The sequence below is a fragment of the Thermobia domestica genome, chromosome 1 (assembly GCF_964235325.1).
Source record: "Thermobia domestica chromosome 1, izTheDome1.hap1.1, whole genome shotgun sequence".
NCBI lineage: Eukaryota > Metazoa > Arthropoda > Insecta > Zygentoma > Lepismatidae > Thermobia > Thermobia domestica.
Genome location: NC_137454.1, coordinates 99,674,875 through 99,695,041, shown reverse-complemented (window position 1 = coordinate 99,695,041; position 20,167 = coordinate 99,674,875). Strand labels below are relative to the sequence as shown.

General features: G+C 37.2%; 1 protein-coding gene across 1 annotated transcript in view; it reads right to left on the bottom strand.

The window, feature by feature from the left end:
- LOC145687647 (annulin-like) overlaps window positions 1–20,167 on the bottom strand; it is a 135,550-nt gene that overhangs the window by 54,221 nt on the left and 61,162 nt on the right. Inside the window, exons 4-5 of the mRNA XM_081761112.1 lie at window positions 18,418–18,553; window positions 10,982–11,211 (exon numbers count right to left, since the gene is read on the bottom strand). Of these exons, the coding sequence (XP_081617238.1) occupies window positions 10,982–11,211; window positions 18,418–18,553 (366 nt within the window). The remainder of the gene's footprint in view (window positions 1–10,981; window positions 11,212–18,417; window positions 18,554–20,167) is intronic.

Here is a 20,167-nt window from a genome sequence, read left to right as displayed (position 1 = left end):
ACTGGCCCTTGAAATATAAATACAAAAATGACACCATATAAAACTTTGATTTATAGTTAAGAAACCTCGCAAGTTTCAGAACAATCGCATTATTATTTCTAGAGAAATAAATATAGCTGCATGTATGTTGTTTGTACTACTTATTTTAAGACGTGATGTTGCGTTCTTTGCACCGAAAGAAAAAAAACACAATTTCATTTACCCATACAGGCAGAAACACGAAAAATTAGAGTATACGACATGGAGTAAGAGGTCTGTGGTTTTCTACCACCTGGCATGTGATTGCATTGATACAGCTGTACAACAACACGTGTTTAGCTGATGCAATAAAGCTGTGCAAAATCGGACTCTACTGATAAATTGTCAGGTCCATGGCAAATAAATGAGGAAGTGTTGTATAACTGCATGCATATTGTAGGTTTAGTTTTAATTTGGATTTACCTGTGACAAGTGGTCGTAAGTGCGAGTGTGTGTTTGTTTTCTTTCTCCGCTATGAAGAGATCGCGGCGTGCGTGTATAAACTCATCGAACACTTTCTGTTACGTGTGTGGAAAATATACTGTGAAAAGTCAGCGCTGTGCACTAACAGAAACGTTAAAACAAGCTTATTATAGCTATTTAAGTGTCATGTGGGTGATCAAGACAAAGTGTGGGCTCCCCATGTGTGCTGTGTAACATGCTATTCTACTCTTATTAAGTGGAAAAGTGGCGATAAAACTCGAGCTATGCCTTTTGCGGTGCCAATGGTCTGGCGAGAACCAACCAGTCATGCTGAAGACTGTTATTTCTGTCTAACAAAAATTTGGGGTCATTCTAAACGAACAAAATCTAACATTGAGTACCAAAATGTTCCATCCGCTCTAAAACCCATACCACATGGACCTGAACTCCCAATCCCTGATCCATACGCACAGTCAGAAGAATCTTCTCCAGCAGAAGACCAAGTAGATGAGTTGCCCGAACCATCAACTTCCTTTGATCCAAACTATAGCCCAACCCAAAACACACCTCTTCTTGTTAACCAGTCCAGACTGAATGACTTAGTGAGGGATCTAAATCTGAGTAAGCAACAAGCTGAGTTGCTCGGATCGAGACTTCAAGAATGGAATTTACTGGCTCCTACCACCAGAATTTCAATTTTCAGAAACCGACATGAAAAATTTTCAGGTTACTATATAATGCAAAATTCCCTCTGTGCATGTACAAATATAGATGGTTTAATGGATGCACTAGGTTTCCAACACATCCCTGAAGAATGGAGGTTGTTTATCGACTCCTCTAAAACAAGCCTTAAGGCTGTTTTGCTACATAATGGGAACACTAAACCATCAATTCCAATGGCATATTCCGTAGAGATGAAGGAAACTTATGAAAGTTTATCTGTGTTGTTAGCTGTGATACATTATAACAAGTACTGTTGGCAAATTTGTGGTGATTTAAAGGTCATTGCTATATTACTGGGGTTTCAGGGAGGATTTACAAAATACTGTTGTTTTCTTTGCTTGTGGGACAGTAGGGCAACTGAATCACACTACATTCAAAAAGAATGGTCCCCAAGAGAAACATATATGCCAGGGAAACACAATGTTAAGCATTCTCCCTTAGTTAATTCAGAAAAAATTCTGCTGCCGCCTTTACATATAAAATTAGGCTTAATGAAAAACTTTGTTAAGGCCATGGACAAGAATGGAGAAGGTTTTGCGTACCTTAGAAGTCAGTTTCCAAAACTTAGTGACGCGAATGTAAAAGAGGGGATTTCGTCGGGCCCCAAATTCGGAAACTATTAAAGGACAACATCTTTGTGACAAAGTTAAATAATGATGAACTATCCGCCTGGAGAGCTTTCAGTAAAGTGGTGTATGGATTTTTGGGAAATCATAAGGCAAAAAATTACCGTCAATTGGTTCAATAGCTTTTGGATAGCTATCAAAGATTAGGATGTAGAATGTCCCTGAAAATTCACTTTCTTCATTTCCACTTGGAATTTTCCCCCGAGAATTTAGGAGCTGTAAGTGACGAACAAGGGGAACGATTCCATCGGGACATTCAAAAAGTGGAGCAACGTTATCAAGGTAAATGGGATCCTCATATGATGGGCGACTACTGCTGGTTTTTAGTTAGAGAAAGTGACTAGCACTACAAAAGGAAGAATTAATTGTAAGTACAAATGTTTTATTTTCATACTTTGTAAAGCAATTGTGCATTTGATCCATTGTGAGTTATTGATATTTGTTTTTGTAGGTCAATATTAATTTTTTGTTTACTATCTTGAATAACGTTTAAAAGGCGTGGAAACTAAGAATTTTGTTGTATACTTTTGGAGTTAAAGATCAGTTTTTCAATAGGATTAATCTGGTGCAATTCCCGTTTCTGTATCACTATATGAACAGTGACATGAGACAAAAAACTACTTTTTTAGGGAATTTTCCGAAAAATCCCTCTAGAATTTCCCTCATAAAAAAGGCGGACATGGTGTATACATCATTGTAAAGTATGTTTCATTACAAACCCAATGAAGTATAAACCTTGCTTGTATTGTAATTCCCGTGGAAGTTACATGTGATTTTTCTGCACCTATTGTATATGGTAAAATGGACAGTACACATAGCATATATTTATAGAAATATATTTATTTCTCAATGAAGAATGATGCGACTCAGATGAAACTTACAGGGTTTACTAAGTATAAATCAAGCTAACCTAGAATATAATTTGTATGTTTATATGCCTAAGGGTACCCGAGCTAGAGGTACAAAAATGAAGAAAAAGGGAAATTTTGGGGGAAATTTCCCGAAAATCCCTCTGTCACGGGAAAACTGTGCGTGATAGAGAAAAACGGATTGCAGATTCGAATTCAGCGGCCAAAGTTCCTTAAAGATCAGCATTCTTCTTTCATGTGGCAAAAACCTTGTTGACTAGTGTTATCAAAGAAAAATTCTCTTGAAGAAATCCCTCCCTGGACAGAATTCCTCATCTTGAAAGATTAGGCAGAACAGGAATTTCCGTTCTGTTTAAAGATAAGATCATTTAAAATATTTTCTACAAGGTCTTGGAGGGCCTAGGCAGAATGGGAAGACAATATTAAAAATCTTGTTATTTTGGTTTATAAAAGATTTTGAATCCTTGTTTTTAAGAGCCAATAGAATAAAACAACTTACTTTCGACATGATAAATTTTCAAGCAGAGCACACAACGAAAAATTGAATGGAAATCAACCTTTATACGGCTGTGATCGTCACAACAACATTCGATCAATCGATTGCCAACGATTTCATCTCGACGTCACACCAAGCATGAGAAAGTCGACGCTAATTGGCTGTGGCTGAGGAAGGAATTCCAATGCAATCGTTCGTTGCATCAACCATCAATTAATTTTAGTTTGTAAATAAATAAATAAATAAACAAAAAGATGATAATAGTATACGATCTTAATTCAAGATAGCACCCCCCCCCAGATTTTTTAAAAAAAAAAACTAAGTTCAAAATTCTGGATAAATTACTGACGTCCTGCATCGCTTTATACGTTATGGCTGGCCCAGAAGAGTCAAGGGGAACCTTAGGGGGACTAGGCCCCCTGGTCCTACCTAAAATTGCTGTTATTTGATGAAAAGCTTAGTAATTTCGTTGAGTCCCTTCCTTTCTAACGTCCTGCATCCCCTTTTACCTTATGGCTGGTATAAATATAGCATAGTTACTGACTCCACGCTTGGTTTGTTGTACAGGAGACATTAGCTGTTTTCTTACTGAAATAGAGCCCTTAAACATTGCAAGCATAGAAAAACTACAAATATTGAATTACTAGGCTTACCTTCTTTAATTCCTGGATTTTTAAAGCTTACCGTTTGTAACTAACTTCTGTTCCTTCATTCTTAACACTCCAACAGAAATTAACTAACACCGCTACACTTCCCTTCCCTTTGTATCTTCTTTCCATTGTCGCAATTTGCTGATGAAAGCGTTCCCTATGCTCGTCGCTGACATCACCACAATTGTCAGTAAAGAAATTCAAATGAGAATGGAGAACATGCAGTTTTAGCGACATAGGCGCCGACTTAAAGAAAATATTGGGGGGGGCCACTGGCGCAAATCCCGGGAGTATGAGAGGGACATTTCCCCCCAATCTTGGACCTGGGGGGTCAGTCCCCCCAATAATCCGACGAGAAAAATTGTTTTTGGGATAAAGTGTTATGATTTGTGTCCGTCTGCCATAAAGGAATGTGAGATGGAATTGATTTCTCTTGGCTTTTACCGGTACATTTATTGTTTTAATTGATTTATTTTATTTTTATTGTATTTATTTTTTTTTATTTTTTACTTATTATTTATTTATTTATTTATTTATTTATTTATTTTAGAAAGGATCGTATTCTGTAGTAGTTCAAACTGAACTTCGTGCTGTAGTGCGTTTAGTAGTCTCATCAATATGTATTAATTCCACATCCGCTACTTGGGCACAAATTGCAATAAATGCCAGAGGAGAATATGCCTCTCTCCTCATTCTGGAAAATTCTCTCAGCTGTAGGCACAGACACAAATCCCGGGAAAATTGGGAGACATGTCCCCCCAACATTCGAACTGGAGGCTCTCCCAATAACCCGATTTGAAAAGTGCTTTTTGCAAGATAAGTGTGATGATTTGTGTCCGACTGCCTAAAAAAATAATAAAAAAATGAAAAAATAAAAATAAAAAATAAATAAATAAAAAAGAGGGGGCGCGGTGGCTCAGTGGTAGAGCGTTCTCGTCCGGTGCTTGGGGTCCCTGGTTCAATCCCAGCTTGCACCGTGTGGACTTTGTGGTGGACAAACACCGTGCTCGTGGATTTTCTCGGGCTTCTCCCGTTTCCTCCCACTTCCTTCATTTCACCATTTCACTCATCTCATCATGACAGTCTCCTTTAGCCTAACCGGCATAATCGTGGGACGTAAAACTTAAAGATATTATTTCATTTCATTTCCGACTGCCTAAAGGAAAGTGAGATGAAATTGATTTCTCTTGGCTTTTCCTTTTTTAATGAAAATGAAGGTGTGCGACTGTGCGGGATGCAACCTGATGTGAAATCTTATCTCCTCCTCTCCTCTAGACTCTAGTACACGAGGAGTATATAGACTATCCTATGTCAGTAGAACCCATCTTTTCAGTAAACGCGCATTTCATCTATTTGTAGTATCAGCCTAGGCATCTACTCAAGCTTCGTAAGCAAAGAAAAGAATTTAATTGCTGGAATATTTTTCTCCGTAATCTTAAGGTTACATCTGTTAACTAAAGAGTATATGGCATGCGTCAGATTTCTGTAACGATTCCTGTAATGCTATTGAGATTATCATCATTTTGCTCAAATAAGAGTATTGTTGCGTCATACATAATTTTCTTTCTTCCTAGTTTTGGGGAACTCATTATTTATATTATTATAAAACAACTCTCCAAAATTTTAACGTGGATCATTGTTGATGCCTAATTGGAAACATACCAATTATAAATATGCATGTATTTAGATTTCAGAATGTGTTCACGGCAGTGATTTGTAATATGGATATGTAATATTACTACTTCATCTACATCGCCTAATATATAATTTACTCTACAACATGTTCACCTCAGAAATCAGATTCATCTACCGTAATTTGAAAATCTTTGAGTTTTATGTCCCACGGTTATGCTGGCTGGGCTAAAGGAGACTATGATAATGATAAATGAATGAAATAATGGAACGAAGAAAGTGGGAGGAAACGGGAGAACCCCGAATAAATCCACGCACATGGTGTTTGTCCACTACAAAGTTCACTTCGCTGGAGCATTATTTGAACCCGGGACCCATGCACCAGAGGTGAACGCTCTACCACTGAGCCACTGCGGCCCCTTACCGTAATATGGGTTTCATCTCCCTTCCCTAGAATAAGTCTCAAATCTGCCCACCTCGCAATGTTGAGGACAACCAGTGGCGCATTTAGGATTTTGTTTCGAGGGGCTATACCTAACACAGGGAAGGAAGTGGGCAATTGCCCACGTGAGTTTGAGAATTAAATATATTTTAATTTAAGCATAAATTGAAATTTTAATGGCAAGAATTGCAGACCGATAAGTCCTATATAGTATAATACAAAAATTTAGGACTGAATCTCACCTTTTATTCTATCCATAGAAGAAAAAGGAAGTATACCCTTGGCCTACCTAATTTTCCGGGCTAATTATTCCCCCGTTTTGATTTTCTTTAATTGAAATATTTCCTTTTTTTTTAAAATAACAAAACGATATAATTTTTCCTTTGCTATAATAACTATAGTCCCGTTATGTTGATATCTGCGCAAGTTGGTGTGGAACATCAGTTTCGCTTATCAACTCCTCTTAGTTTTGGTGTTACTGATGACGGCCGACTTGAATTACAACTGACAACGGTCGAAAGTATGATAGGCGAAAAATTAACATCAAGAAAAAGAAACAGAAAAGTAGAAAGGACGAAAGAAAGAAAAAGAGGACGCAATTCTTACATTATATGAAATTTGGCAAAACAGTATTATTTCTGAACAAAGAGCATAAGAAAATGGAAAGTCAATGACATTCTGAAGGATTATTGATTTTTGTTCTAAGTGGAAAAACTAACAAATTTATTACGGAGCCAGCTTGAGCCCGATAGCACCCTATACACCACTGAAGACAACTCTGCTCCCCTGATCCTCCACAGCATTGTTTTTGAACTTCATAAATGTTTTGAACATCGTATATATATATCTATATATATATATATATATATATATATATATATATATATATATATAATTACCCGTCCCCCCAATGTTGAAGACAGATTTGCGCCGATGGGGGGGGCAAACAATGAATAAATATATCATCATATTCAGACGTTTTCTATCAACTGCTTGATGAAAGCCCCTCCCCCACAGGATCTTGGTCCGCTCCATCTGCACCGCTGCGAAATTCACGACCTAAATCAAATTTGCCTAAAACAAATTCAAGTTCAAAATTTGAGAATTTCACTGCAAGTTTGCGCACCACATTGATCTTCCCTTGTCATATCATTGATGCGATAGTGTTGGTTGAAGCTTCAGTGCTCTATTTAACACAACTTTGAAAGTAGCATTTTCTATCGAATAAGAAGGCTGTTCTTAATATTGAATTTAAGGTACGACGAAGTTTACGACAGAAATTCTTACTTTTCTTTGTTAATTTTTCCTAAACTGGATTATATTGGGGGGGCGAGGACCCCACCTTTAAATATTGGAGGAGCCAAAAGTGTCCTGCCCCCCAAAGTCGGCGCCTATGTTTAGCGACATTCTACACCCAATCTTCTAGTAAGATGGAAGAAGATTATCCACAAGTTCTTCGTAGTTCTCTGCTCTTCTGTTCCCCAGAAAACTAGGACCCTCCCCATGATACCTACCTCGAAATGCATTCCATGCTGCTTGCTCCTCAACACTAACAAGGAACCCCTTGAGTGCGAGGTCGGAAGTACAATCTCTAGTAAGGCTCATTTGAAAGTGTAGTGTGAACAATGATGACAGGAAAAATATTAGCTGCTAATGACTCACCAAGTGTGTCAGGAGGGCGACAGAAAATACGTAGCCGGTAGGTGCAGAGATCAACCTTTTTTGGGATGTATGTATTACACTTCACAAAATGGACATCGTTGACATTCACGAAATGTTCAAAACAAACCATTAACTTGCACCATAAACACCGAATGTAAAATGACACGCCACAGTGATTACAAACGTTCGCACCATCAAGATCGCAGGCGAATTTCTTGGGAATTTCAAACTGTTCAGGACGTTCAGCTACACACAGAGTCCGAAACGAATCAAAACGACTGAAAAATGATTGTCTTCAAATTTGGACATACTTTTATGTGTACAAATGAATTGCCTTTTAATGTGGACATAAGGAAATATGTCGTTTTTTTGACATTACGGATATGTCAGCCATGAACATAAAAATGTGAGTAACTATAGCATGTCAAAATGATCTACTGCCTTGTTTTCATTAGTTTTGACGGATTAGTATGTTATGTTTTGATCATTGGGGCAATATTTGAGATGATATACTTGTACGTCAAAAATTTATACACATGCGTGGAAACGTGAGGCGGTTGTCGTTTGTCTCTTGTGATCAGTGTTACCAATGTAGCACTTTGTCGCTTGATCTAGAAATTTTAAAGGATATTTTTACCAAAAACAATTGGTTCATTTATCATTGTTAGAATAGAAATTTAGCACCTTTTAAATGTTGTTTAGTGACTAAACTAGCATTATTTCCACTAAAATTAATATTTCTAGTGTCTTTTTGCAGTATGTTTAGCGACAGTATTATTCACGTTGTTGGCAATGTGTTTAGTATCATTACGACCTATTACAGACAGGTTTGACATATACTTTTATGCCATATCAACATACTTCGGGCTATGTGTGTAGGTATCCATTCTTAAAGTGTGCACATTGAATCATATTGGTATTACTGGGAGATGAGAACTGATGGAATGTGATGGTATCCGTTAGACCAAGACGATCCCATATGAACTCTTTAAGAGTGGATACCTAGCTGAACGCCCTGAACGAATTGTAACTCCTAAGGAGTTTGCCTTCGATTTTGATGGTGCGTTCTTTGTGATCACTGCGGCTCTTGTGATCATTTTTCATTTGGTGTTAGTGCAAGTTAATGGTTTGTTTCGAACAATTCGTGAATGTCAACGATGTCCATTTTGTGAAGTGTAATACATACATCCCAAAAAAGGTTGATCTCTGCACCTACCGGCCACGTATTTTCTGTCGCCCTCCTGACACACTTGGTGAGTCATTAGCAGCTAATATTTTTCCTGTCATCATTGTTCACACTACACTTTCAAATGAGCCTTACTAGAGATTGTACTTCCGACCTCGCACTCAAGGGGTTCCTTGTAAGTGTCTGTTCAAATTGAGAATCACGCAGCAGAAGATGCACCTGTGGTCCAATGAATATCCTCTCTTTTATTTTTTCTAACTTAGGCGTGGGAGTTTGCGACACAAGTACGTAAATGCCGGTTTATCTTTGTTCAAAGTCTTCACAAAATTCTTTATCAGTCCCAATTTAATGTGGAGTGGCGGAAGCAATATCTTCGTAGCAAGAGGTTGTGAAGAAACACTTTTCTTACCAGGTGTGTATGATGAACATACAGGCCAGTCTTTTTTCTTATAATGTAAATCTCTAGCACGACTGTCTCATTCACATAAAAAGCAGCAAAACTTTGTATAACCCTTTTGTAAGCCCAGCACAATAGCAATAACCTTGAAATCACCCCAAATTTACCACTCATATCTATCATATTCCAATACCTAAGAATTTCTTTCATACTCGTATTTTCATAAGTTTCTTAAACATCAACTGCATACACAACAGGAATTGAAGGATGAACATTGCCATTGTGCAGTAAAACTGCTTTAAGAGAAAATTTGGAGGAATCAATGAACAGTCTTCATTATGCGGTCTTATATGGTATATTCATTGCTGCAAAGAGCCCTTCAACACAGTCATGGCACACAGTCAGCTGCCCTTGTGGTTTGAAAAATGAAACAAATTCTTTATGTCTGTAGCGAAAAGTTGTTACCTTCACACAAGGGGATGCAGGACGTTAGAAAGGAAGGGACCCACCAGAATTACTAAGTTTTTTCATCAAATAACAGCAATTTTAGGTAGGACCAGGGGGTGTAGTCCTCCTAAGGTCCCCCTTGACCCCTCTGGTCCAGCCATAACGTATAAGGGGATGAAGGACGTTAGAAAGGAAGGGACCCAATGAAATTACTAAGATTTTTTGTCAAATAACAGCAATTTTACGTAGGACCAGGGGGACTAAGCCCCTTTTGACCCGTCTTGTTATCGACCTATGTTGCGGGTATACTTTGCCACCAATGCTGACTGGAAAGGTAGGCTAAATTGGCATCACTGCTTTTGGATATTTTACAGATATTTACCGGTAATCAGTTTCTAAGCTCAGGTTTATAAGACTTGTCCAAACTTGAAATGCATTGGATGTTACTAGAATTATACCTGTATGTATCCTATTTGAGATGGTACAACCAGCAACAGTGATGTCATGTTAATATTTATCACCACAATGCGAGCAGAATGATTCAGTAAGTACTCCTACAGAAAAATAATCGTCAGCTTGTGATGTTTTTATGTTTCATTGTGGCATCTACTGATATAAATCACATTTCATGCTTGAGAGATCAACATAACATACCACACTACGCTAACGATGTTTTAGCATTAAAAACTCTGATTCCGATATCTATTGCTTAGTCTTCAATGATCTGAGTCAAGTAACTTGAAACAGAGCATTCTATCACCATCTCAAAATGGCAATTCTTTCTTAAATTCTACTCACAATAGAGAAGTAATTATATATGTTTGAATGTGACTTCCATATTAACAGTGTAACTAAGGAGAAGAAAATTTTAGGAAATAGATTTTATACATTTTACAACTTTTTCAAATGTTATTACATTCTTTAGATGTCTTGAATTGTATGTTTTTGAGAATATGCTCCCATACTTATATCCTGTTATTTAATATATGGTTTGACTGATTACTGTGTAAAGGTGGGAGAGCACGTAAACTTATGATCAATATATGAGCACCGTATTTTTCATAAGTAATATTTGTCTAATTTCAGTAAAAACTTTGAAGACTTTTAGTAACTTTAACGAACTCTAACTTATATGAAAATCATACACGTTCTTCTATTTTATATTTTTAAAAAATCATGAAAATTGATTGAGGTTAAGTCTGGGATCAAAAGTTTACTTGTTCTTTTGCTAGAAGTAGCAACACTGCTCGCAATCATTTTTCATTCTCGAGAACCCCGATACATGTGAAAGGCGCATTCACCAAAGTGTTTTGTCGGCCGGGAAACGACGAATAATGTGAACCAATGCTTACAGTGATCAAGTAACAGGTTTCCTATAAACCCTAAAATATAAAAGAAAATTTTACTTACTGCGGCTGATATTGCTCTAACTGTTTTCACAGGGTCTGCTCTCTTTTCCAAGCTAATATATCCACTCTGAGAGAGTAAATAGAGAGAACAATCCAACATATCCTTTTCAAATTGACCGAAATTCCATGGACGGGGTCGAGAATACCGGTACTTCTTATCAAAGATGACGCCATGCTCATTCAAGATGTACTCATTTCTTTCTTTATCTCCCTCCATAAATACTTGGTCTTCTGAAATACAGATGAAGATTTCTTCTTGCAGCAAATATTACATGTACAGTAGTACTATAGGCGTTGACAGAACAGTTGGTTTTATTACTACAAAATAGCCTACAAAATAAAGTCTTCATTTCAGTAGGAGGTAGTAGCATTAGGTGTATACGGTTTGCAGACGATGTGGCGCTTGTTGCAGAATCAGAAGGGAAAATCAATAGGATCTTAGAAAACTTGAGGAAGGGCTGTGAAGAACATGGGATGAAAATAAGTGTTAGAAAGACAAAAGTGATTGACACAAAGACATAGTGATTCTAACGAAGGGGTCGGTGTCAAATATAGAAATAGGAGGGGAGAAAATAAAACAGGTGAATAGTTTTTGATACCTGGGTAGTATTATTAGTCATGATATAGAGTGTAAACGTGAAATAAAAGCAAGGATAGGAATGGCGAAAGAAGCCTTCAGGAGGAAGAAAATACTATTTTGTGGGACCTTGAATAAAGAGTTGAGAAAGACTCATAAAATGCTTGATATAGAGTATTGTGCTGTATGGGTCAGAAACATGGACATTACGCAAAAATGATGAAAAAGACTGAAGCTTTGGAGATGTGGGTGTAGAGAAAAATGAAGAGAATTAACTGAGTCGAGCGGAAAATGAATGAGAGAGTGCTAGAAATGGTGGTGGATAAAAGAACAATTTTGGATATTAATAAGAAAAGGAACTGGTTGAGACATTGGTTAAGAAGAAACTGTATCATGAGGGACGTGCTAGAGGTGTATGGTGGCAGGAAAGAGAGAGAGGGGGTGAATACAGGGACTACAATTAATAGAAGATATCAGGAAAGGGAAATCGTACGTGAAGACGAAGAGGTTAGCGGAAGATCGTGGAATATGGAAGCTTCTCAGTTGCAGCAAGTGACCTGACGATGATGATGATGATCTTCAAAAAAATATATGCTGTCATTTGTTGTCTGAATGTTCTGCAAACAAGGCAGGTTTTGATCCACTTACCTAATGATACAGAACCATAATCTGCAGGGTATTGCGAATATTAAGTACAAATGCGAATTGCAACAAGACCTGCAATATCATACAAATCAACTTCTGTTGCGAGGAGTGATGCAGGCACGGGCGTCTCTGGCGGAGGGGGGCAGGGGGACGCGTCTCCCAAACATTTTGAGTACGAGGTAAATGGATCAATGCTGAAAGCATTTAGATCTATATGGAAGAAGTAAAAACATAGACAGAACAAATTAAAGCTATGTCTGTTCTTAAACATTATGTTAATGTGTTTAGAGTGTCTGCCTGAGGTGTGTCACTTTCAAAGAAGGATTTTTTTTTTTTAAATTACGCTTCTTGATTAGTCAAAGTAATCTCGGCAGCAGGCATACAATTCTTTCATTGCTTAACCAGCAATAATTGGTTTCCATGACGAAGGGAGACTGGAGAAGAGAAGCGAAGGATGAATAGAAAGTTTATCTGCGAATTAAGAAGGGAAATCTACCAAGACAGGAAAATATACAATAGAAGCAAAGGCAACAAGAGGAATTTAAAAAGATAGAGAATTTTGAATATTATATATGAGAGTAAATTTCATGCGAATACTGTAGAAGGACAGCAAGGAAGACAACTACTATGACAATATAGAAACTAAAGATAGAAATGAATGTTTAATGAGCGAAGTGAGTTTGTGGAAGATGGAAAGAATACATTGAGAAGCCGGATGACAGCAAGAATAAACTGTACATTTTAGATATTAAAACGGGAAACGAAGCAAATGAAAAACATACAGCGAAATGAAGGAACTATATGAGGACTATAAAACTATAATATTGCAAATGCGCTTAATGAACACTGAGCAGGAATTCACCGGTAGGAATCTCAAGGTGAAGAAATTGCCTAAGAATCATATTATATATAAACTTAATTTTTTTCTGGCAAGTAGTTAACCAGTGATGAAAGAAAATTATGAATTGTGTTGCTACAGATAGAAGAGCAGATACCATTAGTAAAGTAGATTCTAGTTTACACATAATTTTGACGTAACTTTAGTTGGGGTATACTAGCATTCTAGTCCCCCCCCAATTTTAACATGCCAGAGACGCCCATGGGTGCAGGTACAGTGTTCAGTCATGTTTCCAACTAAAGAATGCTGCATACATACTTTTAACAATGAAACATGCAAAAAAAAAAAAAATGAATGAATAATATCAACAAATTATGAAAAAGGTTTAAAATAATATAGTAATGAGTTCAGTTTTGAGAAGAACTGCAAGCTTATCAATTTCAATCGCTTTTTCTAACGAATACAAAGAGCATTTGGCTGTTTTACTGTTATTTGTTGTCCATTATAATTACTAACTGTAAGTGAGATTCTACCCACTGCGTAGAGTAGATTCCAACCATTACTCGCATCAGATTTGTGTCCGAGGTTTTGTGCTCCTACTTTGCGCTCCAAGACCCAAAAGAAGCACGTAAGTTTGCCACTTGGTGAGAAAAGGGTAAAAGGGCGCTATACAGGAAATATCTAGGGACGTCTGCGTTTGAGGAGCGTGATATGGAGGGAAAATCTAGGGATGCCTCCATAGCAACGGCCAACGACAAAAACCAAAAACCGGTATAACTTACTGGTGGAAGGTAACAGAAAATCGTCATATCTCTCAAAAGAATACTGTACAGTTCTCTTCAAGGTAGAGCTCAATTTCGAAATTTCGGGATGAGACCGAGATCGAGACGAACTCTTATAAATAGAGACAAGACTGAGACTCAACGTATGGAGACATATTTGAGACAAGGTCAAGACCGAAACTAGAAAGTCTTGGTCTTGTCTCGAATATTTACATAAATTACTGAAATTACATTTTTTTTAAAAATACAAAATCCATTGCATGATATGTTATATGTAAGATAAGGGAACGATTCCCTTTGGAGGGTTCCAGTGTAGGCGTATACATGTGGAAAAATGATCAAATGAACCACTAATCACTGGTTCCCAGATATATCGAAGATGATATAAACAGTAAATAATTTTGAAGTGAGATTCCATATATTTTCTTTTCTTTCCAGTCATTTAAATTACTCAAAGATCATGTTGCAAAAATGTTACAAAACTTATTTTGGTAATCATCATCATCATCATAGGTATTCATCTCTTTTGGCAGGTCTTCCGCTGAGAAGCTTTCATGCTCCATGGTCTTCCGCTAACCTCTTCGTCTTCACGTATGATCTTTCTGTCCTTACATCGTCCATTAATTGTAGCCTCCTTCGTCCTCTTCCTCTCTTTCCTGCCACCATACCCTCTAGTATGTCCCTCATGATACAGTTTCTTCTCAGGCAATGTCCTAACCAGTTTCTTTTCCTCTTCTCAATAGCACCTAAAAGTGTTCTTTTCTCCCCCACCATTTCTAACACCCTTTCATTCGTTTTCCGCTCGACCCAACTAATTCTTTCCATTCTTCTTCACACCCACATTTCGAAGGCTCCCAGTCGTTTCTCATCACTTTTACGTAACGTCATGTTTCCGCCCCATATAGTAAAACACTCCACACGAAGCATTTTATAAGTCTTTTTCTCAATTCTTTATTCAAGGTCCCACAAAACGAACTTTTCTTCCTTCTACTATCACCATTCCTATCCTTGCTTTTGGCGTGGGAGACCCGGGTTTGATTCCCGGCGGGAGCTCATGTGGTTCGGATCCCACGTTAATCAGTAGGTCCACGTCTCATATAGCCTCGCTGCTGAACGGGACGTAAAACTCAAAATCAATCAATCAATCAAACCTATCCTTGCTTTTATTTCACGTTTGCCCTTCATGTCATTATTAAGAATACTACCCAGATATTGAAAATTATTCACTTGTTCTATTTTCTTCACTCCCACTTTTATATTTGACACAGACCCCTTCGTTCCAATCACCATGGCTTTTGTCTCTCTAACACTTATTTTCATCCCATATTCTTCAAAGCCCTTAATCAAGTTTTCTAATATCCTATTGATTTTCTTTTCTGATTCTGCAAGCAAGCGCCATATCGTTTGCAAATCTTTTACGTCTAATCATTCTACCTCCTACCGAAATGCCGTATTCATCATGTAGGCTCTTTTTCACTATCTCTTCTAAATATATATTAAATAATGTTGGCCAAAGACAGCATCCTTGGCGAACTCCTCTTCCAATTGCACTTTTTTCTGTCAGTTCCTCCCCTATCCTAACACTTACTTGTTGGTCATACATAAGTTTTTTTTTTTTTTAATGAATTTTCGATCTTCCCATTCCAACCCAACCTTCTTTAGAACTCCCAACAACAATTAACAATTCATGCGGTCAAAAGTCTTTTCTAGATTAATAAATACAGCATAAACTTGTTTCCCTTTTTCTATAAACTTTTCACCGATCACCCTTAATTATCCAATTGCATCTCTTGTGCCCTTACTTCTCCTGAACTCAAACTGTTCCTCCTCAACCTTTTCGTTTGTTCTTCCACATAACCTTCTGTATTCGGAGTAGAATTTTTAGCTGCATGAGATATGAGACTAATAGTTCTATAATCTTCACATCTCTTTGGATTTGATTTCTTAGCCATCGGTATCATGATCGTCTTCAGGAAGTCTTTCGGCCGTTCTCCTGTTTCATATATTCATTGCAAAGTTGGAACAATTCTTTCTTTCCCTTGTCTCCCATATTTTTAATGAATTCGATTGGTATATTCTCTATCACGGTTGCCTTTCCATTGCTAATCTCAGATAAAGCCTTTTCAAACTCATCCCGAAGAATCCTGAACCCTTTATCAACCTCGCTTACATCATTTTCTACTTCAACATTTACACTACACGATCTATCCCTACTCTCATATAAGTCTTCAACATATTCTTTCTACCTTCCTATGACCTCACTTCTCTCGCTGACTACCTTCTCATTCTTATATTTTTTACTGCCACCGTAATAGCCTCTTGTTTCCTCTGAAATTTCGTTGATTTCACCTCCTTGTACCTTTCATCGTATTTCCCAACTCTTTCTGATTTTTCTATGCCCTCAAACTTTCTTTTGTAAAACTCTTCCCTTGTTCTGTCTGTTTCTTTTCGTAACTTATTGTTTAACTTTTTGTACATCTTTCTGACCTCTTCTGTATCAACCTGTTTTCATGTCTTCTTTTCCCCCATTTTCTGCAACATCTGTTCCGTAACCCACGGTTTCTTAGCCGTTTTGTATTCGCATTAACCTACTACTTCTTCTGCAGCCTTCTGTATGCAAAGTTTAATACGTTCCCACCGTTCGTTACTACCTGTGCCTATTCTTTTCTCGTTTGAATACTTTTCTTCGAATTTTTCAACCAAAAGATTTCTTACTTCCTCGTTTCTCGACTTTTCAGTATGCAACGCTTGGTTGCCTATTTTTCTTCTGTCTACATTTTTCAGTTGAATATCTACCTCGGCCAGCACAAAATAATGATCAGAGAAAATGTATGTACCGGGAAGGGTCTTCGCGTTCGTTAAGCTATTCCGATACCTGTCCTGAATCATAATATATTCTATCTGATATCTTCAGCCGTCTATTGGGGATTTCCATGTATATCTTCTTTTTTTGTGCTGATTAAACCAAGTGTTCTCAATTACTAGTGAATTCTGTCTACAGTCACCAGTCCCTCCCCCTTTCATTTCTTTCGCCTAAACCATATTTGCCTACGATACCATCTTGCTGTTTTTCTCCCACAACTGCATTGAAATCTCCCATTACAATTTCGCATGCACCCCTCTTCTTCCTGTCTATAATTTCTTCTATTTTCTCATAATTTTCATCTACTTCTTCAGTTGCATGCGAAGTAGTCGGTGCGTATGTCTGTATCACCACTAGATCCTTAGTTTTTTTTTTCCTTTAAGTCTTAACATCATAACTCTATCATCAATAAATTCTACTTTCACTATCTTCTCCTTCAAGCGCTTTCCAAGAATTATTCTTACGCCATTATGGCCATCCTTTTCATTACCTGAGTAAAACATTATATATCCTTCGCTGTTCAACATCCCATTACCTTCTTATTTAGTTTCACAAATCCTTACTAGATGTAGATTGTTTTGTTTCATTTCTTTAAGATTTCCTGCATCATAGTACGTACATTCCATGTCCCTCTCCTAAACCTTTTGCTCTTCGCTTGTCTTTCTTTCTCTGTCTTCCCCTCATTATTGCTTTCTCGTCCAATAGTCCCTCCCAAACCATCCCCCTCCCGGAGATCCGAATGGGGGGGGGGAGAAAGTTACCTCCATATTTTGGTAAAGCAAACGTATATTGTTTCAACTCCCTAATTTATTTTTCCATACAGCTTAGAAACTCTCCTAGGAAAGACGCGTTTAAATATTGATATTTTACAACAATTGTTCGTGTACATACGACCTTTGTTCTGAAACTCAGGATAAAATGTTATGATCGACAGAAAGTAAGAGCAGGAATTTCAGAATAGGAGAATTCCAGAGTTTGTTCAAACCATTGAAGGTTTGTTCCTTAACTTTTGAAGAGGTAAACGCATAACACCCTATGTATTTTTCCCTCCGTTTTTAGTGTCATTTTAAGGTAAGGAGTGGCTCCGCGTGGTGTAGTTGCTAACACTCTCGCCTTTGGTGCGAGCGGTCCTGGGTTCAATTCCCGGTGTGGACACTCAGTCGAAAAAGTGTAACAGCTTTTTTTTTAGGTCTGCCACCTTGTGTGAGGCTTTTCTTGGGTTTCCCTTATTTACACCAGGCAAATGCCGGGATGGTAACTAACATAATGGTCTCAAGCCCCTTCCCTTTCATCGGATAGTGTGCTCATCCCTATATACGTAACGGGCTAAATAGCCATAGACGCCGACAGCCCAGAAATCTAATTCCTAATTTTAGGGTAAGAAAGATATTTAAAACATACTCCTCTGGATCAAAGAAAAAAAGTTGATTTTTATTTTAAGAAAATCTGACTTTTCGCATAGTCTGATTGCTTGTGGTTAGTGAACAATTTGATATATCATTTTTTTTAAGACTCTATGAGTAGAACTAAAGTTCTAGTATAAATCCTTCGAATCTTGATTGAATGTAATATGATTCTACTTCCATACAATGGTTTGAAAACTACATTAAAACTGATGGCTTAGCATAATATAATATTGCTGATTTAGCGAATCTAGATAGCGTATTTCAACTGTACTACGAATATGCTAATAAATTACAATACTAAAGTTAGATTGTTGAATTTTACTTACTTGTACACCAAGGATTGAACAATATATAGATGGGATCTCGATGTTCATAGGAGAAAGTAGTAGCAGAATCTCCCATAATTTTCGCATCAATTTTCATATTCCATTTCCCAACAATGGCATCTGAAGCCGGAATGATCTGAAAAAAGAAATACATGTATAGAGTAGATTTCAAACTTTATTACAATACCAAATTATTCTAAATGTTTTGTTATAATTAAGGGTCATAAGAGACACACAATATGGGTAAATTTATACATTTTTCACCGGATCAAAAATTGTAGGCGATTACAAATTAAAATGACCCAACTGTCAATTTATTTCTTTTTTAAAAAGATACTCATATTTTATGTCGAACTGTTACACAAGCACAGGTTAAGTTATAACGCTCATATAATGTGAGATATCGCCATAAAATATATATCTCATTGAATCAAACAGAGAAAAGGAAATTTAATCTCTGTAGTTTAAGTTTCGTAATCTTCTACAAGTTTACTGTCTGTATTATATTGATATGAGCATTGATTGCAGTTTAACGTGACATTTTTAAGCAACGAACTCATAAAAGACGAGATTTACCACGTGAAGTGGGAAGTCAAAACAACTACTTCGGTTTCTGTCTGCTGATGTCGTTACCAATTTTGATTCGCTATATTCCTTTCGTGTTATTACATTACTTGAACGAAGGCGGGAACTCATGTGATTCGGATTCCACGTTAATCAGTAGGTCCACGTCTCACATAGCCTCGCTGCCGAACGGGACGCTAAACTAGAATCAACTCAACATTACTTGAACGAAGCCACGATCTCAAAGAAAACTCTAATGATGCAATTTCTCTGATATTGTTTTTTTACTTATAGCCTATACAATAAATACGTACAATTCAAAAACATTAATAAAAATATTCGTAAAATTAAAGATTTAGTAATAGGTTTTGATGAACTGTATACTATCATTTTGCTAGAGTCATAATGAGAAACTTGATGTAGAGTGGGGGAGTATATTCTGGTATCAGTTTAATCTTAACCTTTCGTGCACCAAGGTGGGTTAAAAAATGTCCACCTTTTTATTAAATAACGATTTTTTACGGATATTTCGTTAGTATCATATCATAACTCAGATTTTGTGTAAAAAATAATGCAAATTGTATTTTCTTCCCTCCAATGTTTTTAAGTACTAAAAACTAACCTTTTTTAAGAGAAGTTTTCGTGGTGGATATAAAGTACCCACACTTGGTGCACGGTGTTACCATAATATACAAGAAGTTATATTACGTTAAGTTTAAAATTCTGACGCTAGGCGTTGCTGCGGACACAGCTCATATAGTGTCATTCACTAATCTCTTCCAATCGCAGTTTCAAAACCACTCTCCACACCAGATCTAGTACCATATATTTGTGATGAACAGCTGAGAATCTTTTGAAAGCAAATATGGCATATTTTGTATCCGACAGTGACATTGAGCTCGAACTGACAAGGAACATAGATGACAGTGACTCTGTATCTAGCGTGGACGAAATTCTGAGTGAGAGTGAGGATCACTTCAGTAATGTAGACAATGGTAATTATGATCAAGAATTCGAAGAAATGAATAATAGTGATGGCTGTAGCGACGATGAATGGGGAATGGCTGTGGCGACGATGAATGGCTGTGGTGACGATGAATGGCTGTAGCGACGACGTTCCCCTTCCTCATATGGTGCTGGGTATATGGTGCTAAAAGTGGCCGAGTGTGGTCTACTAAAGAAGCTC